The sequence below is a fragment of the Vigna unguiculata genome, chromosome 9 (genome assembly GCF_004118075.2).
Source record: "Vigna unguiculata cultivar IT97K-499-35 chromosome 9, ASM411807v1, whole genome shotgun sequence".
Taxonomy (NCBI): Eukaryota; Viridiplantae; Streptophyta; class Magnoliopsida; order Fabales; family Fabaceae; genus Vigna; species Vigna unguiculata.
In genome coordinates, this window is record NC_040287.1 from 30,656,085 (window position 1) to 30,682,874 (window position 26,790).

A 26,790-nucleotide genomic window follows, 5' to 3' on the forward strand; every position below is an offset into this window, starting at 1 on the left:
AAACGTACTTAACCATGCATTTTAAAATCAAATCAAACAGGTATGTTTTTGTCCGATGGTTCAACAAGTCGAAAAAAACATTAAAGTATTGAGCTCACATTAACTAAGGTCTTTTTTTTTCACCTCCCTTTTCTCGTCCTGCACCCCATTAAAGTCGTAATTTTCAAATTATCTCTTATTAAATTTATATTAAAAATCTCCACACCTCTTTATTTTTATATTTATCAGTCGGAAGATATTTTCAGAATTGGAAAATGTTTTTCGAAATATTTATTTTAAAAAATATGAAAAATATATTTTGAAATGATTGTTTCGAAAAATATTTTTATATCCAGAAATATATTCTACAACAGTCAATCCGGAATAAAAAAAAAAATATTTTTTATCTACAAATACATCATGAAATACTGGTTTCGAATTTTTTTTTGTATTTAGGAACAATCATTCTAAAATACAAAAAAAAAAAATAGATTATGTGTTTCAAAAGGTATTTTTGGTTTCCGAGATAATTTTCGAAACATCCATTTTGGAATTTCTTTTTATTCTGGAATGAACTTCCAAGTTTTTAGAGAAAGGATATTAAAGACATTTCGTTGGTGTTCTGAGTGCAAGAAAACAATAGAATGCAGGAAGAAACACCCTGGTGTAAGTATGAAGAAACCCAGTTTTGATGTGGGCTTCTAATGTCAATAGTACGGGATTTCTTTTTGCATCTCCCTTGTTTTCTTTTTGCACCCAAGTGTATGTATGAAGAAACCCAATTTTGAAACACTTAACCTGAAAATTTTTATTATTATATTTCGGATTAAGTATTCTTAAAATTATTCCCGAATGAAAATAACTTTCGAAGTGTCAGTCGTTAAGAAATATATTTTTTACACTGCATTCTGAAATAAGTGTATCAAAACATATTTCAAGATCCAAAATTAACTTTTGAAATATTTAATCCAGAAATCTTTTTTATATTTTGGATTAAGTGTTTCGAAAGATATTTTGATCAAAATACATTTTAAAACCCAAAATATGTATAAAATATATTTTATATTAAATTTTTCAAAAGCTATTACCAGATTTGAAAATTCATTCCAAAATATTCGGTCTGGAAAAATTAAAAAAGAAAATGGAAGTACAGGATTTTTTTTATTATAATTTTGACGAAGGGTAATTTGGAAATTACAAGTCTTGTGAGGGTGCAGAAAGAAAAGAAAATGCAGGAAGAAGAGCCCCATTAGTATGGTCGTTTATATGTAAAGGAAGGGTGTCTTTCCCGACTTAACTTTATTTTGAATTGTTACTTTTTCTCCGCTAACTTTTAAATTTGAATTCCATTTTCATGCATTTTTATGTTTTAACTATAAATTTTAAGGGTCCCAATAATAATCAATTGAAAATAATTAATAAATTTAACATAAAATGTCAATTTATAATGTTTTCTGATTCTATATTTTTTGAAAAACAATTGAAACAAGATAAAAAGTCACATCAAGTAGATTTTTCACCCATTTGGATCAATAAAACCAATATTTCTTACAGGCATCGCAGAATTGCCGTCGATCATATAAATATAAAAAAAAATAGTTATTTTTATCCTATAACAACAAAAACGTACTGCAAATACAAAAATTAAAAAAAAAAGAGAAGAAAACATAGTATAAAAAACATTGAAATAAAGAATAAAATTTAAATATGGATGAGATAAATCTACTCACACTTTGACTCTTTGCGGGTTGTACAAGAGACATCCCTGCAAGTTGACAAACTTAAATGTTTAATGTATTTATATTTTCTTATAAACATAAATACACGAATTGACCAGGATAACTTGTCCCACGCTATCATTAACTTCAAATAATTTTGAACACATATAACATTAAACAAATAGCAAAAAGCAATGAAAATTTCAGCTCAACATAATAATACTAAAAAAATAACAATATCTAGCATGTGATAATAACTCTAGTACAAATAATTTTTCGTACAAAAGACACAATTGTCAAAGATAATGTCGTCAAGGTAAATCACATGTGTGTGAACAAATAATTTGAATGATGTAATTTGTCCTTTAACTCCAATAGTTTTTCAAACATTTGGGTAGAAGAATTTGGTAACAATGACACTACTTTGCTTTAAGAGGATAAATTGTTTAGAACTGTGGTGAACTCCATTGAAATGAATTGGTGTAAATGAAGTTTGGAAGGAGATAGGTTAAAAAGAAGTAGTAGTAGTAGTAGCAGCAATGGATAAGGATGGTAAGAAAATGAGTATTTGAAGTTTGGTTGGAGACATAGGACATGATTCTTGTTGATATGGGAAAATTGTCCATTAACCTTGATTGTTTTGAAAATGATTAGACGAATCTATCTAAGGGTAATAATGATTGGAAGAGCAATGAGTTGATTTAGGACTTTGAGGCACCTAATACCTAACTTTGCAAACCTATTGGTCTGAGGGCCACCCATTTGGCACAATTGGCACCCCGACACCTATCCCTTCCTCAAAAGCATAAGGACCCCATCCCATCTTAATACCTTCACGATAACACGAACACCAACTTCTCGGATAATTCATACTTACCCAAACGGAAAGCAACCCTAATCATGGCCGTTTCAAGACAAATTTCATGTCACTTTCACAAACAAATCAACTTCCCATCCACGGACCAAGCCAATGCCTCTCTCCCCACGCACTTTCCACCACCATTTTTTCGCCCGTCAAAACTTTCAGGTTAAATATATTTTTAGTGTCGATATTTTTATGCAAAATTGAAATTTGTTCATACGTTAAACTGTGATATAATTTAGTTCTCTAACTTTAAAAATGATTATATATAATTCTCTTAATTCGATTAAACTATTTTTTTTTTATCAAGTAGTGTTTCAGGTTTGTGTTTGAGTTGTTTAGACACTTTTGGTATGTTTCAGCTCAAATCCTAACCTAAAATACTATTTAACATGTGAAAAGAGTTTAAGGTACTTGAGTTAAAATAATTATATTTAGGTTAAAATACATTTTTTGTCCCAATTTTCGTCAAGTTTTGTCAAATAAGTCCTAATTTTAGTTTTGTGTTCAAATAAGTCCCAATTTTCGTCAATTTTGTTTAATTGGGTCTTTTTTTACTAACACTGTTTAAATCATTAACGGCTATGATGAACAGTGACTCCACGTGTCACTTCGTGGTTTTTTTGATTTTTTTTAATTTTTTTAATTTTTTTAAAAAAATAATTTTTTTTTAAATGTCCACGTGTCCATCCAACCGCGTGTCACGTGTTAAAGTCAATGTTCTATATTCAATTTGTTCCTTATATTTGTTACTTTTGTTCAATTTAGTTCCAATTTTTGTTAACATGAACTAATTTGGTCCCTCTCCAAATTGAAACTAAATTTAATTTTTATATTAAAATTCACATTTTTTATTAAATATTTTTATATAATATATTAAAATTCACATCATTATAACTTTGATATAAAAATTAAATTTGGTCACATTTTCGATAGAAAAAAAATTGTTCAATTTTAAACAAAATTGCGACTAAATTTAACAAAAATAACAAATATAGAGACCAAATTGAATATAGAACATCGACTTTGACACGCGACATACTATTGGGTTGACATGTGGACATTTAAAAAAAGTTAAAAAAAAAAATTAAAAAAATTAAAAAAATTTTAAAAAAAATTTAAAAAAATTTTAAAAAAAATTTTAAAAAATTTTAAAAATCTAAAAAAATCACAAAGTGACTCGTGGTAGTCACTGTTCATGGTCGTTAATGATTTAAACGGTGTTAGCAAAAAATGACCCAATTGAACAAAATTGACAAAAATTGTGACTTATTTGAACACAACACCAAAATTAAGACTTATCTGACAAAACTTGACGAAAACTGAGATCAAAAAGATATTTTAGAATTATATTTATTTTCTTTTTCAAATTTTGAAACCAAAATTATTAAAATTTAGAATATGAGCGAATTCCAATTTCACTTTAAACTTTATAGATTACATATATATTTAACCCAAAACTTTTAAATCTAGTTATTCATTTTTCAGAGCCCTGCCTTTTCCAATGATTCAGGGATCAACAAACTAAATTAACTAAACTGTACAAAATTTTCTCTTAATTACATACAACCATTGCTTAATCTGAATTTTGCTTAATCAACACAAATCAAAGTGAATTGTTTTAAATAATAGTTTAAGGCTTTAGTTTGAAAAGAAAAGAAAACTCATTCATGTGAAGTTTGATTTCTGTGGTAGTATATTATAGTACTGTTTCGGGTTTTTCAAAAGATTCATTACTCAACTCATTTCCACATTTTGTTGTCGGGTATGTTTGTGTGCAGTTTAGCTTTCCATAAGCTGGTTTATTAGTGCAGTTTAATTAGTTTTATTATGTGAATAGTTTATGTTCAAATGCTGAACTAAAAATAAAAAGAAGACAACATCACATGTTTCAACATGAAGTAGCCACCAGAGCTAATCCAAGGATGAAGTGTGTGTTTGTTTTGAATTCGAACTAATGAAAAACTCCAATGGACCAGACCAATATTGGGGAAGAAACTATTCACTGTAGGAGTTTGGAGGATGAATAGAATGATGCTTCTTAAAAATGTTCCAAAAGTAATTCACTTGGCGTGCAATTGTGACATTTATAGTGTTGGGGCATCTCAACTTCTTGACCTTAGCGTTTTTTGTTTTGCTTGTTTGGATGCACGAGACACATCACCAAACACCAACCAAGACTGCACCAACACAGAAAAGCCAATCTTCAAAGGCTCTTAACCATGGACAGAGATTCATAAAGCAAACCTAATGCTAAAGCTTAATTTGACAAGGACTCGTGTCCACAGTTTTGCTAAAAACAAAACCAGGAATTAAGTGGGTTCCTTAGGCCAACAAGTATGATTGGCAATAAATGTAAAAACTCGCTTTCTGTGATTTAACTCCATAATGTAGCAATATTTTGTCTGTATTAGGCTACGTCTATTGACCCTTATCTTCTTTGCCATGGAAAATCTACATTATTAAATGATTCCCATTTCATCTTATCTCTTCTCTTATCTAACCAAATGACTCACACGGATTACAAACTTTCACCGTAGAATACATGTATATATATAACTTATTCACCGTTTCTATTAACTCAACTTTATAAAATCAGTTAGATGCGATTTGAACTCGTTTATATATTATGAAGGTACTTTACAACTCAAGCTAAGAACACAGTTCCTTCATTTCCCTTCAATAACTTGTGCAGAGTATTAGCATTTGACTCAGCCATCAACTGTGTGTAGAAAAAAGACACTGCCACTTTACCCAATTAACTTTGCTATCAACTGTGTCAATCAGACACACTATCCGGTCATATTTTGTATGAGTTCATCGATCTTCAATTTTAGCCACCTAATTTAGAAAGCAACCTGAGAATAATGACACGGGATAAGAATTTTCTTGTCAACAGATCCAAACAACAAAAGAAAAATAGGTCCACTGTTGACAGAAACATTAGTCCTTCCATAACAAAGTAACCTCCAATTTAGCTGGAACTTACAATCAAACAATATAATATCTTATTGTTGCCACCGTTGATTTTTGGCAGCCACTGCGTGAGAGTAGCTCAGCTGAATGATCACTGATGTGCCATCCCAGTTGTATTTCCCCCCTTTTTCTTCTATCAAGTCCAGAAGAAATAGTTAACTTCTAACATGTAAATGTAACGATGTGCATATATGGACCTTGTTTTGTGTCTGTTTCTAAGTTGTTGTTGACCTTCTTTTCTTGTCACTTTTATTTCTTGAGATCAACAACCATATAACCAAAGCTCTTCAAATATATGAATGTTCGTAGTTATTCTTGATGATTACTTTGTTATACGTGCTGTTGGCTGCATCTGAGTTATAATATTATTATACTAATATTGGTGACAGACAGTGTATGAGCAAGGTAGTGTGTTATTGGCACAGTTAAAATGTTAAAGTTTGAATTACTGGATGATGTGAGCTGAGATTTAAATTATGCAGAAAGTACATAAATTTTTTGTTGAGTGAAGATACATTGCAAGGAGTAATATGATATATATATTTGAGGGCTAATTTGGCTAATTGATTTTCTTGCGTGGTTTGGATATAAAAAAGCAACAGATACGTGTGCTTGTGAGGGTGACAAGTGACAAGCAATGAGTTCCTTCTACAAACAAAATAGTATATGGGCGATAGATAGGCTACAAGTAAACGAAGGAAGCAAGATCATTTCTTCTTACTTAACAAAAGATAGAAAGAGCCACACGGTATCTTATCCCATAGGACACCATCATCCTTCCATTACAAGTTCCAATAACGTGAAACAAATGCTTTTCAGATACTTTCTTTTATGGCTACCTATATATTCTGCACCTGATCCCCCCTCACCGGACTTTTAAATCACATAATTCTTTTTTATTTGTTGGTGGCAAACAGATTGTGTATCCAATTCCAAATTCACCCATAAAATACTTCCTTTCTCACTACTCACATGATGGAGGGAGATGAGAATATTCAAGCATCAAAGGGAAAAAATGTTGAAAGCTTCACCAGCTTGGAGGCACCAAGGAGGAAAAACAAGAAGATAGAAAACAAGAGGAGGTTCAGTGATGAACAGATAAGGTCGCTAGAATGCATATTTGAGACAGAGTCAAAGCTTGAGCCAAGGAAGAAGATGCAACTGGCAAGAGATCTTGGCCTGCAGCCTCGCCAAGTTGCCATATGGTTCCAAAACAGAAGGGCAAGGTGGAAATCAAAACGCATAGAGCAAGAATACAGGAAACTGAAGGATGAATATGACAATTTAGCATCTAGGTTTGAGTCCCTAAAGAAAGAGAAGGAGTCTTTGCAAGTAGAGGTAAGTTTCTGGTTGTTGTTCTGACAAGATTAGTTCTTAGTTCTTACTGTTGTTGATTCTCTCAACAAAACATGCGACCCTTTAACTTAGTTATTTGTTTCTCAAACAGTTGCAGAAGCTGAGTGATTTGGTGGTGTCATCTCATGATGGTGGAAGGGAAGACAAGGGTGGAAAAGAACACAGCATAGAGGATGGTGGTTCAGGCAGTGGATACAGCAGTTGGAAGCCTGAAGAAAAACCAAGGTTTTCGAATGAGGGTTTGGAGGAGAGAGTAGGTGTGTATTCAGATGATCAAAATGAGAATAGCATGATGAGGAGTGAGAAATCTGAGGACAAAGGACACCAAGTTCTGAGAATGGATGATAATGATCACGCTGAGATGCCATTAGCATCACTTGAAAAATGGTACAATAGTGTGGACCCTAATGGCATCTTGGACCAGTCATGTAGCAGCTCTCAGTGGCTAGATTTCTGGACTTGAAAAGTGAACAACACTCTGTGTTCCATGTATGATGTTTGTTTCCTCCGAGAAGGAACAAAGATTGGTTCGTACTTGGCTGGATCTTGTGCTGCCAACTGGTGAAAACTCAACATTCCAGCCTTGAAGAATGTCGAATAGGCCAAGAAACTGGAAGAAAGTTTTGTAGGCTTAATTTGATAGGGAGAGAATTAAGCTAGCCTCACCAAATTCAATTGTGTAGAGATTTGGAAAAGAAAATAATGTGCAATGATGTCTCTGTTTGTCCATGCTTGCATGCCTTTCCCATCCCTTTGCGTGTGTGTGCGTGTGTTCTTCCTTCCTTTTCCTTTTCCCACTTCAAGGGGTTAATACTTAATATTCTTTAAGGGGACCTCTCTTTTATTATCACTTTAGCTTATTCCAAGTGCGATCTCTACAGGAACAGAAACGAAACGAATGAACCGTGTGAATAAGATATTGCTCCAATTCATGAAGCAGAGAATATGTTTGTTCATTTCAACTAAGTCCATGGCCCTTAGAACAGAAGAGAATTTCAGTAGAAAAACCTGTTTGAGGAATGGATTATAATGGTTAGAATGTCTGCATAATTATTTGCCACACAAAATCCATGCTTTTGATTAGAATAATATAATATGATCATCTAACTTTGTTTGATATTCAATATATGGGATTATGTCCCATAATAAATTGGTAATAATAGATCACCGGAATTGTTTCAGTTCTTATGATTTCCACTTGTTAGTTTTCTTACTTAAAGTGACTTCAGCAACATATATTCTGCTAAAACACCAGAATATTGATTGGTGCGGTCAAGGTTAATGATTTGTTGTAAATTGGGATTAAAATTGAGTACTTTAAACATAAAAGAGTTAAAATATAAAAAGCAATGATCACATTCAGATTCAATTACAGTTATCATATTTATTAAATTAGAAGATTAGAAGAGTGTCCCTACATTTCAATGGATCAGAACACCACCTCAGACTCATCTCTTATCCTACCCCATATAAACAACCATCATCTTAGCGATATCATAAATGCACAGACATCAAATATGAAGCGAAAATAGTGAGTGTGAATTAGACATTACGATAAGTTCCCATCTTCAATCAAACATCACTTAGCAAACATTTTCTTCAAACAATTTATTTTATTATATAAAAGTTAGCTGGGCCTTGATAAAATGTATGCATGAATATCAACTTCACGTGATAATGAATTGTACAACTATATTATATATATTCAAATAATAAATGAATCATTATAACAAGTAAGACAGTTTGGCCGAGTGGTCTAAGGCGCCAGATTTAGGCTCTGGTCCGAAAGGGCGTGGGTTCAAATCCCACAGCTGTCAATTTCTGATTATTTTTTTGTTTTCTAAACTGATCCAAAAGGAAATCGAAAATCAATGGTTACCACACACAAAACATCAACTTATTTTAACGTTGCTGGTTAACTGTGTTCCAAACTGGTCTCGGTCTAATTCTTGAATTTCATATTTTTCACTCACCCTTCATCAATGGCACTCTCAGTTTGCAGTGTTGGCCCTTGGAATCTTAACCCCAAAGCATTATCAACACCATCTTTTTCCTTCAAGTCTCTCAAATTCCCTCCCTTTTGGCCAACCCAAAAGGTAAAACAATTTCCCTTTTGTGGCATGTATGTATGGTGTGAGTGGGAAGGTGGCTTCAAATTTCAATGGTTGATTGTGGCAGGTGAAGATGGGTCCTCTGAGTGTGTCTCCGATGGGGTTTGGAACGTGGGCATGGGGCAATCAGTTTCTCTGGGGATACCAGGAATCCATGGATGATGAGCTCCAACAAATCTTCAACATGGCTCTGGACTACGACATCAATCTCTTTGACACTGCTGATTCTTATGGCACTGGAAGGTTAAACGGTCAGAGTGAGAAGCTTCTGGGGAGGTTCATTCGAGAGTTTCAAGGTTCATCTCACATTCCTTTCTAACTTTCACTTACTTTGTTATATATTCTGTTGTTACTTGCCCTTCCTAAATGGTTTTGTTGTTTGATTTATGTTAATTTTCTGCGTCATAATTATCACGTTCATTAAACTTTTGAAATAGTGTTTTATCGAAGTAAATACTTGTATACATGATGGTTCGTAATTGAATGGTAGTATATAAAATCTTTACATCACAAGTGTTGTGTGTGTGTGTATTATATATATGGTGATTCTTTAATTCACATTCGTTGACCATATTGAATGTAACACTTCCTTAGAGAAAAAAGGGAGCAAACGTGACATAGTGATTGCTACTAAGTTTGCTGCATATCCATGGCGCCTTACACCAGGGCAGTTTGTGAATGCTTGCAGGTATTTCTTTGTGTGTATGAAATATTTGCTTTAAGTATCTTTTTTTTTGCCTATGATTTTGAATTTGGATGAAATAAACTTTCAGGGCGTCACTAGATAGAATGCAAATTGAGCAAATTGGGATAGGACAACTACACTGGTCAACTGCAAATTATGCTCCTTTGCAGGAATTAGCTCTTTGGGATGGTTTAGTGGCAATGTATGAGAAGGTTACGATAATTCACGTTTAATAGCAATATTATGGGTATATATAATCAAGTTAAGGCCTTGAGTGAAACATTGTTAAGAACTATGCTGAAGGGTAACTTGTGAACGTGTTCTGCTATCTTAACTTCATAACTGATGTTTGCAATGCTGCGTGAGTAGCATAAACCTGTAAGGGTTGGATGGAAAACATTAATCTTCTTCTTAATGCACAACGTGGATAAAGTCATTCAGAGTGCTTTTGATTGTACATTCTTTTTCAGTGTTAGATCCTCATATTTAAACATTAACTTAAATGGTTATTACATCGTCCAGAAAAATTAATTTAAATTTATTGAATGATCCAAATTTTTGTACTCATATATATGTTGTCGTTTAGGGTTTGGTTAAAGGTGTTGGAGTAAGTAATTACGGACCAAAGCAGCTTCTAAAGATACATGATTATCTGAAAGACCGTGGAGTCCCCTTATGCTCAGCCCAGGTATGAAGTTATGTGTAAATGTAATTTAGCATTCAAATTTTGCTAGACATAATGGGAAAATAGGCATGCTCTTTGTATGTAGACACCAATCAGTAATTATACTGGTATCATGTTAATAATGTTCTTCATGATTTCAATGTTTCAGGTGCAGTTTTCTTTGCTCAGCACGGGGAAAGATCAACTAGAGATCAAGAGTATATGTGACTCTCTGGGTATCCGAATGATTGCTTATAGTCCTCTGGGACTTGGAATGCTTACTGGGAAATACTCACCATCTAAACTTCCAAATGGTCCAAGGTATGTTGATATTTTAAGCAAATACTTTAGGGGGATAAACAGAGAATAACTTTGTATCACAATGCATTATTATCTTGTAGAATAGTTTAGTAATTAACCCCATTTCACAGGGCGTTGCTATTTAAACAAATACTTCCGGGACTAGATCCTTTATTGAGTTCCCTCAGAGATATTGCAAATGAACGGCGGAAAACCATGTCACAAGTAATCATTTTCCCATTTTCGTTTTCTTTTTATGGTGCCAATTTCTTGTAGATATCTTGTGAATGTCTCTTAGTAGTAAAAGAGAACTAGTTAAATGCTTGATCATAGATCTTTTAAGAGAACTAGTTCCATTGTGCATAGTTCTATATTACTATCAATGAATAGATAGTAATGTGTTTATCACTCCTTTTTGTTGGACTTCATTTTCTCACATGTATTGGGAAGCACAACAACTACCAAAATTTAAGCTAGTTTTATCACTTTTGCAAAGCTGGGTCCTCTTCGCCTGGAATCATGTTTAAAGTTTCACCTTAGTAAAATGTAATACATTAAGTAAGATGTATATTAGCAAGGTAAAACTTTAAATATGATTAGAAAAGTGTACACTGTAGAAGTCTTCTCATACATCTTATCCACATAAAACATGAGAACTAGTGTTGCTTCATTATCAAGATCAACTACCTAGAAGCAAACTTTTAATATGACATTTATGTTTATAAATGTGGTACTTCCCTACGCAGCTTACTTTTTTAAAGGTTATATATAAAGTAGTAGCCTTTTACAGAACCACCGACCAACCCACTTAATTGTCCTTGTCTTAGGTGCGTGGAAAATGACAATGCTGACCGACTACTTGACCAGCCTTGCCCGAACAGCACACTTTATCACCATCTCATTCTTTCATTTATCATGTCAGGTAGCCATAAATTGGTGCATTTGCAAAGGTACAGTTCCAATTCCTGGAGTTAAGTCAATTAAACAAGCGGAGGAAAATTTAGGTGCTCTCGGTTGGCGCCTATCCTCAGACGAGTTGCTTCGGTTGGATTATGCAGCAAACGAATCACCTCGAAGAATGATTCAAAACATTTTCCAAACCAGGTATACATATTTCTCCTATTCCAAACCAGATAACACACAAAACAGGGGTTGCAATGATTCAAGTGTTTTATTTTACGTGATTTGGTATTCATAACAGATAAAATATGAAGCGAGACCTCAGCACAAGGTGCGACAGAGAAAAGGCTTATTTTCACTCACTGAAGGTCACATTTCTTTATCATCCTGGTATCAAGAAAGGCGAATAGCGGCCAATGGATCCGTTTCATTTTTAAGAGAATTGCAAACTGATTAACCTGATTCAGGATGCCATGATATTACATTTAGGTTCTTGTGATAGGCCATTGAAATAAAGAAGAAGCCGCGATGCCACATCTACTTTTGGACGGTATAAAGCATTGCTTTTGTACTTAATTTGTTAAAAATCATACTGACTTAGAAAATAATTGTTCAATGCGCAATAATAAACTAAACTTTCAGTGAAGACCAGCAGCAACGCTTAGAATCCCCCATCATACTTAAAAACAACGTCGTCTCCCTCAATATTTTTTAATCCTCCGACCGCAAGCCCAAAAAAAAAGAAATTCTTTACGCTTCCAAGGGCAACCGAGTTAAATAAATAAAATGAATTAAGATATCAAAATTACGGTAATGGTGTATCACGAGTTATGTGAAAGGAAATTAAAGAGTTAAGATTACGGGCCTGACCTTCCACGACTTATAATGGAAATAAAAGTAATAAAAAATAGTCGGGGAAACAATGACTTGAAAAGCATTATTGTCAAACAAAATTGTATCACCATCAAGAGGAACGGTAGAATAATTCAAACGAGTCTCATTGAAAACAAAAATCATGAGAAACTGTCAAATTTCCAAAAGATTTCCTACGATACTAAAAAGCTAATGGAGTTGTCAGGTTTACAAGATATCCAGTAATCCATAACAACATATGTTTGCATCTTGCAGTCAGAACAGTTTACTTGATCTTCTTCTTTGGCCTCAACTGCAATACAAAAGTAAAAGCCTCATCAGATAACACGGAATTTCATTCCATAAAAATTGAGCAGTGAGACATGGCGCTAAAAATTTATTATACCTGGTTGCTGTGTCCACACTTCTTCTTCCTGCAGTTCACAGCACGAGGGTGTAAACGTGCGTAGCACCTGCGAAGCAAATTGATTAATGAGCATAATGGCTGTGAATGGACATTAGTCATCTAATGGACACTGAACATGAATAGGTTAAGCCACTGTATATAACGTAGGCTTTCTAATACTTGTAGTCCAACATGCATCCCTTGGTTCTCAAAAGAAACAGAATTTTGCTATGAATACTACCATTTCATTTTTCAAGAATATATCGTTTCAGATTACATTTCATTTACAGCACATCAGAATTCAACACCACCTTACTACGACAGAAGTAAGCCAGAATGCTTTCTAGAGTGCACTTAATTTGAAGCTTGGAACCTATTAATATCGAATTCATTTTATAAAAACGAAGTTCAAGTCCAAGAGAACATTTTGGAAATTCCCAGACAAACAGACATAACAGAAAATATGATTTGATGCATTGATTGTATCTTCTCAATCCAAATTACAAACAAGTTCCATAAAATAATTCATCTGTAAAGGAAGTTGCCTTTTGATTCAGCAGTGCCTAAGCAAGTTAAGCAATTATTCAAAAGCCAATTTCGCTACGTAAGTCTGTTGCTATAAAAAAGATAGCTGCTCATAGCCTAACACGCATCAAGATTTCAATGCATCTAAGGAAGTCAAAGGTAAAAGGGACTTGGCCTTAGCTTGGATGGGGGAAATGAGAGTAAAGAAAATAAAGGGAAGGAATATTATGGATATATGGGTATTCTCTGGTACATAAATGGTATTTTACCCTTGTGACAATATTCATCATTTAGATGTCACTCTAGATGATTAACAATTCATTCCCAAGGGTGAAAATGTCATTAGTAGCAGTAAATAAATTATTCTGAACGAAAAGTTTAGCATCCCTCCCCTTATCCATCGCAATGGTTGATCAAGAATGAGTGGATTTGGGACTAGAGTAGACAAATAAAAGGGTTCAAATCAACTGACGGCCGAGTGGGGGGTGGGAACACGGTATAAGGAACAAAACATAGGTCTTTGACATAGTGGCTGAGTAGTGAGCCAGAAGACCTTGGCACAGGGTTTTCTAGACACATGCAACTAAGAGAAAACAGCAATCTGATGTTGCCATACATTTTCCATACAGATATTCAGGGTAGACATACACTCAATTCAGCACTCAGCATTCAGCATTTACATCTGAATCAGTACACTACTTGCCAACAGATTAGGCATGCAACATAATTACAACAGAGTTTCATGTGACTTTAGTATACAATATAAAAAGTTTTCTTGTCAGTTTTGACTATACTTCACACAAGAACAATATGTCAAATTAGTGCTGAATGAACCAACTGGATCGAATACTAGGATGTGTAAACTTACTTGCGGCAAATCATCTTATCCTGGTTATACTTCCTGGCCAATGCCATCAAAGATGGCTCAATAATACCACCACGAAGCCTTAAAACAAGATGCAATGTTGACTCTGCAAAAATAGAGAAACCAACCTAATGATAAGTCTCATAATTTACACTAAAGTTATTGAGCATAATTAGCAATACTTGGGGTCTGCTGTTTCTCAGCCAAGCAGCACGAAGATGCTTGGAGTTGGACACAATAAAGTAAAAAGCACCTGATCGTCATATTCACAAAGATTATGTTAATTTTTACCAATTTAAAAACTACAGATTTCCACCTCAAACACCTACACTCTTTCATACACATATATGGCTAACTACAATTCCTACAATCCAATAAAAATGCTAAATCAATTAATTACCGCATTCAAAGCATTAGAGCAAATAACATAGACAAAGCAATTTCGAAATTGAGGTTTTGCAGACCTTTTTGGATGTTGTAATCTGCGAGGGTACGGCCATCCTCCAACTGTTTCCCGGCGAAGATCAACCTCTGCTGGTCCGGGGGGATCCCTGGAAAGAGAGAGATACATAACGAGTCAAACAAACAACGAATAAGAGAGAACGATTAATCAATGGTGACGTTTCAATTAAACTGCACCTTCTTTGTCCTGAATCTTTGTTTTGACATTATCAATGGTGTCACTTGACTCCACCTCAAGGGTGATGGTCTTCCCCGTTAGGGTTTTCACGAAGATCTGCATCTTTCCCTTTTTTTTCCCAAACTGCTATTAGGGTTTCTCGCGTGGTTTTACGTAATATTTATATGGAAGGGTTAAGAGTAGTAGGGTTTTCAGAACCCACGGTGTGTTTGGTTAGGGGTTATGTTATTCCAAAACAATTTCTTTGTTGATTTTAATTTGACAAAGGCTTCTTTTCCTTATGATATTATTGGCTAAGAATATATGTTTAAAATTATATTTAATTTTGATTTTCTATTATAGTTTCAAAATATATTGATTTTAATATTTTTAAATATATTAAAACATTAATATATTAAAATTAAGATATTTTGAAAATATGTTAAAGAGATAATATCAAATATTGAACCGAATATATAAAGTTGGTTATATCACATTTTCACTAATCATATTTTTTAGAACATCACATAGTACGGTTGTTAAAATTTTAATGAAACGCTTAAATTTAAAAATGAATATCTATATTATTAATTTATACTTCGTCATGTTGGTGTAAAAAAATTTTGTTCGGTTTTACCATTTTAATAATTATTTTTAAAAATTTAAATAAAACATATTTCATAATTTTATTCTTATTAATTACTTTTTTTAATTCAAATAATTATTCATATTAAAAAAATTATTTACGCAATTCAAAAATTATACAAATCATTTATAAACTATAAAATAATTTTTATAAATTAAAACTCATAATATTTTTAATTATTGAAATTAAAATTCATTTTATACTTTAATAATGTAATACCCCAATAAATAGTACAATACTACTAGTTAAGTTAAGATATTATATAATTGCTATCCAAGTATGTCCAAAAAGAATAGATGATTAGTTCATTGTAGCTATCTAAAAGGCAAAATTGACATCAAAGTAAATTCATAAACAACTCCAACAACAAAAACAAAATAATTATAAAAGGATAAGAACTGTGAATTTTTTTTTAAATATAACGAAGTGAATAAAAACTTATCTAAAGACCATACAGTTGCACCACCATCATCATCTTTTGTTGAACCAACACCTGATTCCTCATATACTCAAACCAAATAATAGTGATCATTGCAACATAACGACATAAGCACAAAAAAAGGTAATCTACTTTATAAAAGGAGCATGCATATAGGCAAGTAAAAGAGATTTCAACACATAAGCATACAATTCAAGTAGTCGTCGTGAAGTGAAACATATAATATAGACACTCTAAACTCAAATATTCGGATATATTCATTAATGTCAGATTCATTGGAGATACGCACTGACCATTGTTAATAGGTTTCATCCTACCACACACAACAATGTCCTTTGCGTCTTAGGCTAAGGAAAAAACCTAGATTAAAATCTCTTGCTACTTTTACCAAATAATCCAAAACAATTATATTGTAACTTTTTGCTAAGTTCCTTGGATGTGACACTTGTTGATAATACTACACATTAATGTACTTACTGAAAATGATTATTAAGAACTAGTCATAAACAAGCCAAGTATTCACTAAGTGAGTATACCTCCAAACACGAACAGATCTTAGTTTGGACAAAGGGGACCATGGCCCCCCAAAAACTTTTCTTTTATATTTATATAATTTAGAATATAATTTTAAATACATTTTTTAAAAGTTAATATTTGTAATATATTTTATATTTTTCATATTTTAATAAATTTTTATACATTTATATCTATATATGAAGAAAATTCTTTTTTTTTCTACATTTATTTTTCAACTTCACCTTTTAAATATATTTTAAATAAAAATAACTATTTTTTAAGTGATTATTTGTTTAATTTGACATTTTTTATTTGATTATTTTTTTTTAAACTTAATCATTATAAATGAAAATTAATTATAGTAAAATAAAAATTATTTATATTTAATTTTATAATTATAATAATTATTATTATTATAATTTTAATATTTTTATTATCATAAAAAAGTAAATAAAATGTTTTTACTTGTTTATATAAAAATTTTGGAATTACCCTCTTGGTTCTTATTTTCATTCATAAATATCAAATTGGTCTTCCATTTTTATTTTAGTTTAAATTTGATCCCAATTTTTGAAAATTTGATGCAATTTTGTAATTTTTTCGTTAAATTTCTTGAATAGGACCAAGGTTTTCTCATCAAAATTGAAGTTGTGAATAATGATGGTTTGCTTTGTTGGTATAATTGACATAATTTAGTATCATTTTTGATAAAAAATTATTACTCCGCTTCAAGAAATTTAATGAAAAAGATTAAGTTGCATTGATTTTTAAAAATCGGGACCAAAATGAGACTTAAAAACACTTGAGGACCAACTAAACATTTTTAGACAAAAAAATGGAACAAAAGAAATATTCAATCAAAATATTGGCACCCTAAAGATATTGGCCGAAGATCTGCCACTACCTCCAAAGTGAATTGTTGAGTAATAATGCTCACTAGGCGAGCCTAAGTATGAAAAAAGAAAATAACTCTCAACCTTATCTCACGGGGTGGGCTTGTATGTTTATTGAGCAAGATGGGAAGATTTTATAGATAAAAATAAATGATTTTAAGGTTTTAAAATAAAAATTGCATGGATGTGTGAGACTGAGTAAAGTTTAGGTGTTAACCAAAATCTATTGTGGATGTGTGTGAGACTGAGTAAAGTCTGAGGTTTGGGTGTTGGTCGAAAAGTGTGGATATGTAAGACCAAGTAGAGCCTAGATGATATCCGAAATATACTTTTGATGTATGTGAGATTGAGTAAAGTCTGGGTGTTATCCAAAATCTACTATGAAATTGTTAATTTAATATATGTTTTATGTAAATGTAGTTATTTATAAAGAAAAAATATTACATTGAGTGGTTATATGACATGTATTGAACATGGATTATGAGAATGAGATTATCGTAACTTTGATAATATTGAACTTATATAGAGAAAGATATTAAATGATGAAAGTTGATAAAGGTTTTTACAATTTGGAGGGGTGGTGTGAAAAAAATGTGTTTCGCATGTAGAAGAAAATTACTTTATCATTGAGGAGGACTTATTTCCTAATATGTGACTTTGTGATGTGGGAGGTTATATAATAGTTGCGAAACCCCTTAATTTAATTCAATATTACCAGACTTTTAAAGTAGGAGTCAAATTTCTATTTTGATAAAATTATGATAATTGATAATATCCCTCTTTTGTGTCTACAACTACTTATCCTAATTTACCCTTTATAATATAATTATTTATTTATTTTTTGAAGACTAACAATTATTTTTACATGTTTTATATAAAACTATTATAACAATTATTTATTTATTTTTTAAACACTAACAATTATTTTTACATGTTTTATATAACACTATTATAACAGTTATTTATTTATTTTATTCATTAATTATTTTTTCAATTTTCTCCATTTATTTCCACTTCGTTTTTAAGAAATATGAATTTACTTTGTGTTCATTAACAATTATTTTCTCTTCATTAAGAGTTATTTTTTATTTTTTTCTATATTTACTCCACTTTATTTTTAATAAATATGGATTTACTTTGTACATTAACATGTGGCAGATCTTGATAAAAAAAGTTTGGAGGGGTCAAAATAATATACTTAAATCTTATATATTTAATTATTATTACTAATATAACAAAATTATATATAATTTAGTATTGAAATCCTCGTTTATTTTTTGTTTAAAAAATTATAGTTTTGAATTTGTATTTGATATGAAACTTATTTTAAATAAGTTTTTCTAACTTCATATCTTTCTCTGAATATTCTTATATTTGAAAACGTTTTCTCATATTCTAAAGAATTAATATAAAACATTTCACCTATAATTTAAAAGAATTAATATGAAAATTTTCACTTACAATTATTTGAATCTTAAGAAATTGTCCTTTAATTCAACAATTGAATTCCTAGTATCATGCTTGAAAATAATTTGTATTATTTTCATCTTCAAAGTATCTGTGACATCCCATTTTAATAGATTACACTACTAAATAAAGTATCACACCATTATAATAACGAGAAGCACTCAGATGAACAAAAACGATAGAAAAGTTAACTGTTACAGTCATCCAGAAGTATGCTGTGAAAACAAATTTAGGCATACCACCATGCCATAGGCAACCTAATAGAAAGTTAACAGTTCTACAAAAGGCGATGCTCCTCTAGAGCATGAGGTTACAAAAGGCACTTAGGGCCATAAACTAACCCAGAGAGTCACACAGAAAGATCCCCTAAGCTGCACCACTGCTATCGCCGGGCCTACTCCCAGAATTTCCTCCATCTGCTCCCACCCAGGGTGATCATAGCAAAAGAGAAAACACAACAGGAACACAAACAGAAATGCAAGGGTAAGCTAGTGTAATTGAATCTTTTCATGATACGACGGACAAGTACTTAAATATACCTTAACATGCAACACAACAGGCACAAAACATCATGTTATAGCAAACAAGCAGGACACTATGACTCAATTATCCGGATAACTATACTAAGATCGGATTCACTGGACGCCTGCACTTGTGGTGGCCTCTACTGCTCTGCAGAGCCATTGCCAATGGGTTTCACCCTACCACACACAAGGTTAGCCTTTAAGCGTCTAAGGCCATTATCCTGCCATAGACTAGGGCCTCCCGCTACTCTCACCACTTGGGTCAGTTTGCTCTACATGAGACTTACTGACCCTTTAGAGTTTCGGGATGCAGTCCTTACTTGAATCCATATCTCAATATATACACTACACGCCACCATAAAGTCTCCCCATGAGACTCATGGAATTACGCCTATTTCACACCAATCGCATGGTTCGTATCTCGTAACCACCACTTGTTATCCCAACATTCATTTCTCATGCATATTCTCAACCAACCAAACAAAATTTCATAAATTACTCATGCTAACCCACAGATTTCAGTGCATACAACTCATACAACTCATGAACTCACACCACAACCCTGCATGGTCGAGAGAAGTAGCCACACCCAAGATAAATAAGAATCCAAAACATAAAACCACATTATTCTCGCCTGGGCTAGAAGACCTTGCCTAAGCTGCAGCGACTGTCTCGCTTAAGTTAGGCCTTCTCGCCTGGGCGAGACCTGGAACAGTGGCACTCTGCGAGTTCTCGCTTGGGCGAGCCATTCTCGCCTGAGCGAGACAACGCATCGCTCAAAACAAGCTTTGGTCGCCTGAGCGAGATGCTCGAGCAACACCAGGGCGAGCTCTCTACTATTCTCGCCTGAGCGAAACAAGCTCGTTTAGGCGAGAATACCAGTCTCCCCCACTGTTTCACACATGCAACACCACAAACAGACATATCCACACCACACAGTTCATTACCATACCAGCACAACACTTTTAAACCATCTCATTCACGAAATAAGGCACAAATATATGGAAAAGCACTAAAATTTTACAAAACAGAAAAGACTAACTCCCCTTACCTTTTCTATACTCGAGAAAAAGAACGGCAACCCAAGGAATGCAACCTGGCACAACAGCTCTACGGATCACAAAGGTGAGCTGAAATGGAAACCCCAAGACCCAAAACGAGAATGAGAAATGGAACCCTAACCGCAACCAAACGCCAACTGGAAGAAGGTAGAAGGAGAAAAAGAAGACTATAAAAGATCCAGGATACTTACCAAAGAAGAACACAGAGCTTAGCTGAGAAGATGAAGTCTCCTCTGTGCCCTAGCAGAGCTCCTTGTTTGAGTTGTGGGATGGAGAGGAGAGTTGTTTCTGAAAAGGTGACAAGAGCCAAATGAGACAACTGAATGGGTATAGGGTCCTACTGAAGGGCTGGCCTTGGGCCTCCGAAAAGGCCAGGCCCAAAACTTTATAACACTGAAGAAAAAGGGGCTTACAGTATCTTCCCTTTTATCACTTCAAACAGATAAATCTATTATTTTATTTTTCATCAATAATAACTATTTAAAAAAAATTAAGACTAAAAAATAATTTATCAAGATCTAATCAAAAATTGAGATACGTAATTACTAAAAAAAAAATGATAATCAAGTCACCTTTAAGAAATGGTTATAAAAAAACATATAGTACCTAACTTTTCTTTTTATATTTATAAAAAAGAAAAAATACAAAAAATTCATAAGATGAAAAAATAAAACTAAATATCAAACTAATATTTTTCCTATCAAGAGATATGAGAAAATTACCTTTTTTTTTTACCTTAGAAGAGAACGGATGAAAATTGAGAACGAGAGAATGAATTTATGTCTAACTTTATATTTTTTTAAACAAAAAATAAAAAAAAAAATATGTAAGAGTAATAAACGAATAATACAATATGAGAAACTTCAAATGTATCTTAATAAATTTTATTATTCATTATTATGTTTAATTTTTTATTTTATTATTTATTAATATTAAATAATATATTTATAAAAAAATAAAAATCAATTTAAAAAATATTTAAAAAAAAAGTATAACATCTTGGGAGTGTCATGGTCTCCTATGGACTTTATAAGGTTTCCCCATTGATATTAACCTGATGATATTATAATATAATCACCTACTACTATAATATCATATGTATTTAAAAAATACATACACATAAACACGATAACACCTGTGTTTACATAAATAAAAACAAACTAAATGGACTATTAAATATAAATACTTGATTCTTATTACTGTGATTCGTATTTTTTGAGTGAGTATATATGACACCATTTGATATAAAATGGATGTATGATATTTTATAGATCACTAGTTCACAATGTCTTGTGCTTGTATTATTTTCAAGTGTAGTGATGATATGATATATAGAAGCATATGATGTTTTATGAGTGTTCAATAGAATTTTAATTGTCTTTTTGAAACGCTAAAATAATATATGTAATATAAATTATTAAATTGATTAGGTTTTTACTCGTAGGTTAAAATTTTATTTTTGTCCTCTAATTTTTATAAAAAAAATTCAATTGCATTTCTAATTTTTATTTGATTGAATTTAGTCTTTTAATTGTTAAAAAAATTCAATTAAATTATTTTTGTTAGATTGAAGTGAAATTTTCTTTATAATTTATAAATCAAATTATTCTATTAAAAAATAAAATTGATTTAAAATAATTTGATATATTAATTTTAAAACAAAATTTAACATCAATGAAAATGACTTAATTATATCATTATTTAAAATTAAAGGAGTAAATTGAATCGCATAAAAATTAGAGGAAAAGAAGTTTTAACCTTACTTATAATATCATAGTTTTGCTTTAAAGGTAAGAGAAAAAATTAATTGACTAAAAATATAATACAGTGTAGAAATATGTATGTATTCATAAATTTAAGAGTCGGATCTCATAACATTTTTTTTACTAAATGTACGGTGATTATATAAAATTTAAGATTATTACAGTATATTTGATGAGGTTAATCAACTATTTAATAATTTATAAATTAATTTTACGAATATAAAAGTGTTTGATAATTAAACTCGAAATTAAATTAGATATTAATTAACTAATTATTAGTTTCCTAACTACTTTTGTTAAAGAGACTATTACTCTCAAATAAAACATGAAAATAATAATTTTCAAAGACATAAAAGTATTATCAAAGTGAGAGTTTTATACAAAAGAATTGTCTCCAAAAAGAATTAAGACGTCATATTAAAAATAAGGTTTAATTAATCGCAAGGTACCCAGTTTGGTACTAGAATGTCAAATTGGTACCTACTTTTAAAAAAGTATCAATTGCGTACCCAAATACGTTTATGTGCATCAATTGGGTCCAATAATTTAGACGCCGTTACAGTGGTTAACGTTGACTGATTTAAGTTGGTTTGAGAAGCAAGAAAATAACACGTGGCCATCAGAGAATTAGTGACGTGGATATTGTTGGTGTGAGAAGTAATTTAACGTTATGGTAAAAATTAATTGTAGAAGGCAAAAAATTAAAAAGGAATTTTGGTAAAGTTACTGGTGTAGTTCGAAGAACAAAAGAGGGGAGAAGACGAGACCGACGAATCGATTCGCGCTTACTTTCACTGGCAATCAATACATGATCGGAAGCATCCTTGACAACGACGTGGGTTTAGCGGTGGAAGAAAGGTATGTGTTCCTGCCATTCAGTAGACGAACCACTCGCGCAGGCATTCACTGCCATTTAGGGTTTTTAGTTTTGTCTGACATTGTGGTAATTTTTGGGGTTCTGTTCAATGTATTTATTGTTTTGTGTGCTTTTATTCTTGTGTTGTTGTTATTTGTATTGCGGTGCCGGTGTTGGTCCCCCACTTTCAGATTTCTTTATTCATTTGGTCCCCCATTACATGTGACGGTGACGGTGACGGTGTTGCGTTTACTGTGTGGTCCCCCTTTGTTTATTTTGTCACTGTCTTTGTGTGTTGGATGGTATGGTTTGTAATTTCTTTTTGATTGTTTGGGCATTTTCATATGTGACAGGGATATATAGATAGGAATATAGTACTTCATATGGAAGAAAATTTCGAAGTTGTTTTTCACCATGGGGGAAGGTTTGTTAACGATGGGTCACTGAAATACGTTGGAGAGAGTAATATTTTGTCATGTGACCCAGACAAATGGAGTTACTTTGAGATTATGTCCATTTTGAGGGAAATGGGATACATCAATGTCAAAGAATTGTGGTATTCAGTAGGTGGAGGTGTTGTATTGGATGGAAGGCTGGAATTACTGAGCGATGATAGAGGTGCATGTTACATGGTGAACATCGCCACACTAAATGGTCAAGTGCACCTATATGTGGTGCACTTCGTCTGTGAGCCTGTAGTAGTACATATGATAGAGGGTGGGACTGAGACAAAAGTTGGTGTGGATGGTGCAGTTGAGGGTGAGGTTGATGTGGAGACTCGGGGTGATGAAGAACCTGCTGTGGTGGGTGGGGTTGAGGTGGAAGCTGCAGTTGAGGTGGAAGCTGCAGGTGAAGGTGAGGGTGATATGGAGGCTGCAGTTGATGTAGAACATGTTGGGGTGGAAGTTGGTGAAGCTCCTGCAGATAAGGGTGAGGGTGAAGTGGAGGTTGAGCATGATGACCAACCTGCTGAAGTGGGTGGTGCAAGTGAGAATGAGGGTGAAGTGGAGGTTGAGCATGATGACCAACCTGCTGAAGTGGGTGGTGCAAGTGAGAATGAGGGTCAGGTGGAGGTTGAGCATGATGAAGAACATGCTGTGGAGAGTGAGGAAACAGACTATGAGGGTGATGATGATTATGAAGTGAGGAGTTGAACTGATTTTGAAGAGGAAGTAATGGGTGAGGATGAGTTGTTTGATGTTAGAATTGAAACCCAGGAATTGGAGGATGATTTGTTTGATGTTACTATTGAAGGAGGAAGTGACCCAAAGGGTGAAAATGTGTTTGACAGGGGGTTGTCTGATAGGGAATGGGAGTCCGAGACTTTAGATAGTTGTGGAAATAGTGATGCAAGTGATGATGATAGAGATAGGTATGGTAACTTTGGGATATTCTCCATGCCCAAAAGTATGGAAGACTATAATTGGGAAGTTGAGACGTACTTTATTGATAAGGAAGAATTCACTGAGGCTATTAGAACTTATGGTGTCCAAAGTGGGAGAAAGTTAAAAATTTTTAGAAATGACAAAAGGAGAATTTGTATGAAGTGTTTGGGTGCGAAGGGTAAATGCAAGTGGTATGCATATTGTGCTTATAAAGCAGCACAAAGTACATGGCAGTTAAGGAGAATTATCAACAATCACACATGTAGTAGGGAATTCAATGTGCGTTTGATGACTTCAAAGTGGTTAAGTGGAAGGCTGGAAAAATCACTAAAAGAGAACCTAAATATGAAGTTGACTGATTTGAAAAACAAAATTGGGAGAAAATGGAACATTGGTGTTTCAAGATCAATGGCCTTTAGGGCTAAGACTATGGCATACAAGAACATTGATGGGTCATTCCAAGAACAATATAAACGTGTTTATGACTATGCACATGAGTTGTTAAGGTCAAATCCAGGTTCCACTGTCAAAGTCCATGTTGATGAGAATGAGGGCAATCCAATTTTCAAACGACTATATGTATGCCTCAAGGCTTGTAAAGATAGCTTCTTCTGTTGTAGGCCTATTATTGGTGTAGATGTCTGTTTTTTGAAGGGAAAATATGGGGGAGAACTGTTAACAGCTGTGGGCAGAGATGGAAATGACCAAATGCTTCCATTGGCATACGCTGTGGTAGAAGTAGAGAACAAGGAAACATGGACATGGTTTCTTGATTTGATGATAGAAGACCTAGGAGGAGCTGAAATTTGTTCTAAGATCACTTTCATGTCAGACCAACAAAAAGTAAGTAACTATATCCATGTGCTATTTGATGTTTAATTGTGATTCCTTAATATTTGACCAATCAATTGTTATGCTCTAAAAATTACAGGGACTGCTTCCAGCATTGCAAGAACTGTTGCCTGGTGTGGACCAAAGATTCTGTGTACGTCATATATATGCCAACTTCCGCAAAAAATTCCCTGGAAAAAATCTGAAGAGACTACTCTGGAAAGCAGCATATGCCACACACCCACAAGCATGGGAGGCTGTAATGAGGGAGATTAAAGAGTTTAATGTTGATGCTTTTAAGCATCTCATACAGATTCCCCCAAGACATGTTTTTAAATATTTTTTTATAAGTACTGTTTTGGATTTAAACTGATTTCAAATTAAAATGGTTTCTTCCCTGCAATCAGATTCTGGTCCAGGTCCAGATTTACATCAAGACCTGCGTCTGACACTGTTGTGAACAACATGTCTGAGGGTTTCAATAGCACTATAGTAGATTCCAGGAGTAAACCCATCATAACCATGATGGAAGAAATTCGAATGTATCTGATGCAGAGATGGGCTTCCAATAGAAAGAAGGTAAATGCATTTCATGGTTCTATTTGCCCAAAAATTCAAGACAGACTGGACAAGGAAGCACAAAAGACCAAATATTGGTTACCAAGGTAAATGTATTTGATGCACCTAATTGTAATAATGTTTCATTAAATATGAATGTCTTTTGGCTGTTTTTTAATTATATCTTGTATTCATTGCAGCTGGTCTGGACAACAACTATTTGAGGTCAACCATACTGCTATGATTGGGGAGAAATATGTGGTGGATTTAGATAAACAGGAGTGTAGCTGCAGGAAGTGGGCAATAACATCAATTCCCTACTGTCACGCAATCACTGCCATCCGATTTCTGAATTTGAATGCAGAGGATTACCTCCCACACTGGTTTTTGAAGTCAACATACGAGGAGACCTATTTGTCCCTCATATATCTTGTTAATGGACCTCATCTGTGGGAGATGACATCTTATGCTGATGTGTTACCTCCTGCTAAAAGAGTGCTGCCTGGAAGACCAAAAAAGAAACGAAGGCTGGAGTCCTGGGAGCTGAGGAAGGATGACACCCAAGTCAGGCAAGGTGTAACCCATAAAAGATGTGCCATTTGCAGAGCACTTGGACACAAAAGAAATACTTGTCCGCAGGCACCTCCACCACAACAGCAACCAACTCCAACTGCTGAAGAAACACAAGCAAATCAGCCAACTCAGGCAACTGATATCAGTGGTGGTCAACAAAGTCAGATTACTGCATCTGAACCAGTTATGCCAGCAGCAACAAATCAGCCAACCCAAAATCCTTCATGCCAACATAGTGAAGTGCCTCAAGCAACCCAAAATTCTGCATGCGAACAGACTCAAGTGCCTCAACCAACAACAACAACCACATTCAGAGAAAAACTGTCATTTAGGAGGGGACCAATCACGGAGCCATGAAGAAATTATGGAACACTTGTTTTATTTTGGAAAATCAATATGTAGTGGCTTTTTTTTGACAAACTCAGTGCTGTTATCTTAGAATGTAGTAGTGTTATTTTGG

General features: G+C 33.2%; 4 protein-coding genes and 1 non-coding gene across 7 annotated transcripts; 4 read left to right on the plus strand and 1 right to left on the minus strand.

The window, feature by feature from the left end:
• Nucleotides 1-6,164: 6,164 nt before the first annotated feature.
• LOC114162695 (homeobox-leucine zipper protein ATHB-12-like) lies at nucleotides 6,165-7,620 on the plus strand. The gene is made up of 2 exons (XM_028046654.1): nucleotides 6,165-6,873; nucleotides 6,983-7,620. The coding sequence occupies exons 1-2, from the start codon at nucleotides 6,508-6,510 to the stop codon at nucleotides 7,352-7,354; spliced, it is 738 nt and encodes a 245-aa protein (XP_027902455.1). The 5' UTR covers nucleotides 6,165-6,507; the 3' UTR covers nucleotides 7,355-7,620.
• Nucleotides 7,621-8,628: 1,008 nt separating this feature from the next.
• On the plus strand, nucleotides 8,629-8,708 carry TRNAL-UAG. The gene has a single exon. It is a non-coding gene; the product is annotated as a tRNA-Leu (tRNA).
• LOC114162694 (pyridoxal reductase, chloroplastic) lies at nucleotides 8,655-12,197 on the plus strand. 3 transcript variants are annotated; one of them, XR_003599290.1, is made up of 9 exons: nucleotides 8,655-8,987; nucleotides 9,070-9,298; nucleotides 9,597-9,690; nucleotides 9,776-9,899; nucleotides 10,274-10,375; nucleotides 10,521-10,672; nucleotides 10,783-10,876; nucleotides 11,479-11,755; nucleotides 11,853-12,151. XR_003599290.1 is itself a non-coding variant. In XM_028046653.1 (9 exons), exons 1-9 carry the CDS (start codon nucleotides 8,874-8,876, stop codon nucleotides 11,854-11,856), a joined length of 1,086 nt encoding a protein of 361 aa, XP_027902454.1. In that variant the 5' UTR covers nucleotides 8,655-8,873; the 3' UTR covers nucleotides 11,857-12,197. The 3 variants fall into 3 exon arrangements, 2 of the variants coding, with proteins under 2 accessions (XP_027902454.1, XP_027902453.1); XM_028046653.1 differs by having other exon boundaries at nucleotides 9,606-9,690; nucleotides 11,574-11,755; nucleotides 11,853-12,197; XM_028046652.1 differs by having other exon boundaries at nucleotides 8,659-8,987; nucleotides 11,574-11,755; nucleotides 11,853-12,197.
• Nucleotides 12,198-12,449: 252 nt separating this feature from the next.
• Nucleotides 12,450-15,076, minus strand: LOC114162696 (ubiquitin-60S ribosomal protein L40-like). The gene is made up of 5 exons (XM_028046655.1): nucleotides 14,839-15,076; nucleotides 14,664-14,750; nucleotides 14,203-14,305; nucleotides 12,810-12,876; nucleotides 12,450-12,716 (listed from the first exon to the last, which is right to left on the minus strand). Exons 1-5 carry the CDS (start codon nucleotides 14,939-14,941, stop codon nucleotides 12,690-12,692), a joined length of 387 nt encoding a protein of 128 aa, XP_027902456.1. The 5' UTR covers nucleotides 14,942-15,076; the 3' UTR covers nucleotides 12,450-12,689.
• Nucleotides 15,077-24,158: 9,082 nt separating this feature from the next.
• LOC114163659 lies at nucleotides 24,159-26,687 on the plus strand. Its single transcript, XM_028047956.1, has 4 exons — nucleotides 24,159-25,211; nucleotides 25,300-25,478; nucleotides 25,607-25,864; nucleotides 25,958-26,687. The coding sequence occupies exons 1-4, from the start codon at nucleotides 24,159-24,161 to the stop codon at nucleotides 26,685-26,687; spliced, it is 2,220 nt and encodes a 739-aa protein (XP_027903757.1).
• The last annotated feature ends 103 nt before the right edge of the window (nucleotides 26,688-26,790 follow it).

Bases quoted from the DNA above. Each gene is read 5' to 3' on its own strand.
- LOC114162695 (XM_028046654.1), top strand. From the start codon at position 6,508: ATGATGGAGGGAGATGAGAATATTCAAGCATCAAAGGGAAAAAATGTT. The intron at 6,874-6,982 runs GTAAGTTTCTGG...TTTCTCAAACAG, and splicing joins AGGAGTCTTTGCAAGTAGAG to TTGCAGAAGCTGAGTGATTT.
- LOC114162696 (XM_028046655.1), bottom strand. From the start codon at position 14,941: ATGCAGATCTTCGTGAAAACCCTAACGGGGAAGACCATCACCCTTGAG. The intron at 14,306-14,663 runs GTCTGCAAAACC...CTATTTTTGCAG, and splicing joins AGATTACAACATCCAAAAAG to AGTCAACATTGCATCTTGTT. The intron at 12,877-14,202 runs GTAAGTTTACAC...TTTGCTTCGCAG, and splicing joins GATAAGATGATTTGCCGCAA to GTGCTACGCACGTTTACACC.
- LOC114162694 (XM_028046652.1), top strand. From the start codon at position 8,874: ATGGCACTCTCAGTTTGCAGTGTTGGCCCTTGGAATCTTAACCCCAAA. The intron at 10,376-10,520 runs GTATGAAGTTAT...TCAATGTTTCAG, and splicing joins TCCCCTTATGCTCAGCCCAG to GTGCAGTTTTCTTTGCTCAG. The intron at 10,877-11,573 runs GTAATCATTTTC...TTATCATGTCAG, and splicing joins GGCGGAAAACCATGTCACAA to GTAGCCATAAATTGGTGCAT.
- LOC114163659 (XM_028047956.1), top strand. From the start codon at position 24,159: ATGGGTGAGGATGAGTTGTTTGATGTTAGAATTGAAACCCAGGAATTG. The intron at 25,212-25,299 runs GTAAGTAACTAT...TAAAAATTACAG, and splicing joins TCATGTCAGACCAACAAAAA to GGACTGCTTCCAGCATTGCA. The intron at 25,479-25,606 runs GTTTAATGTTGA...CCCTGCAATCAG, and splicing joins GTAATGAGGGAGATTAAAGA to ATTCTGGTCCAGGTCCAGAT.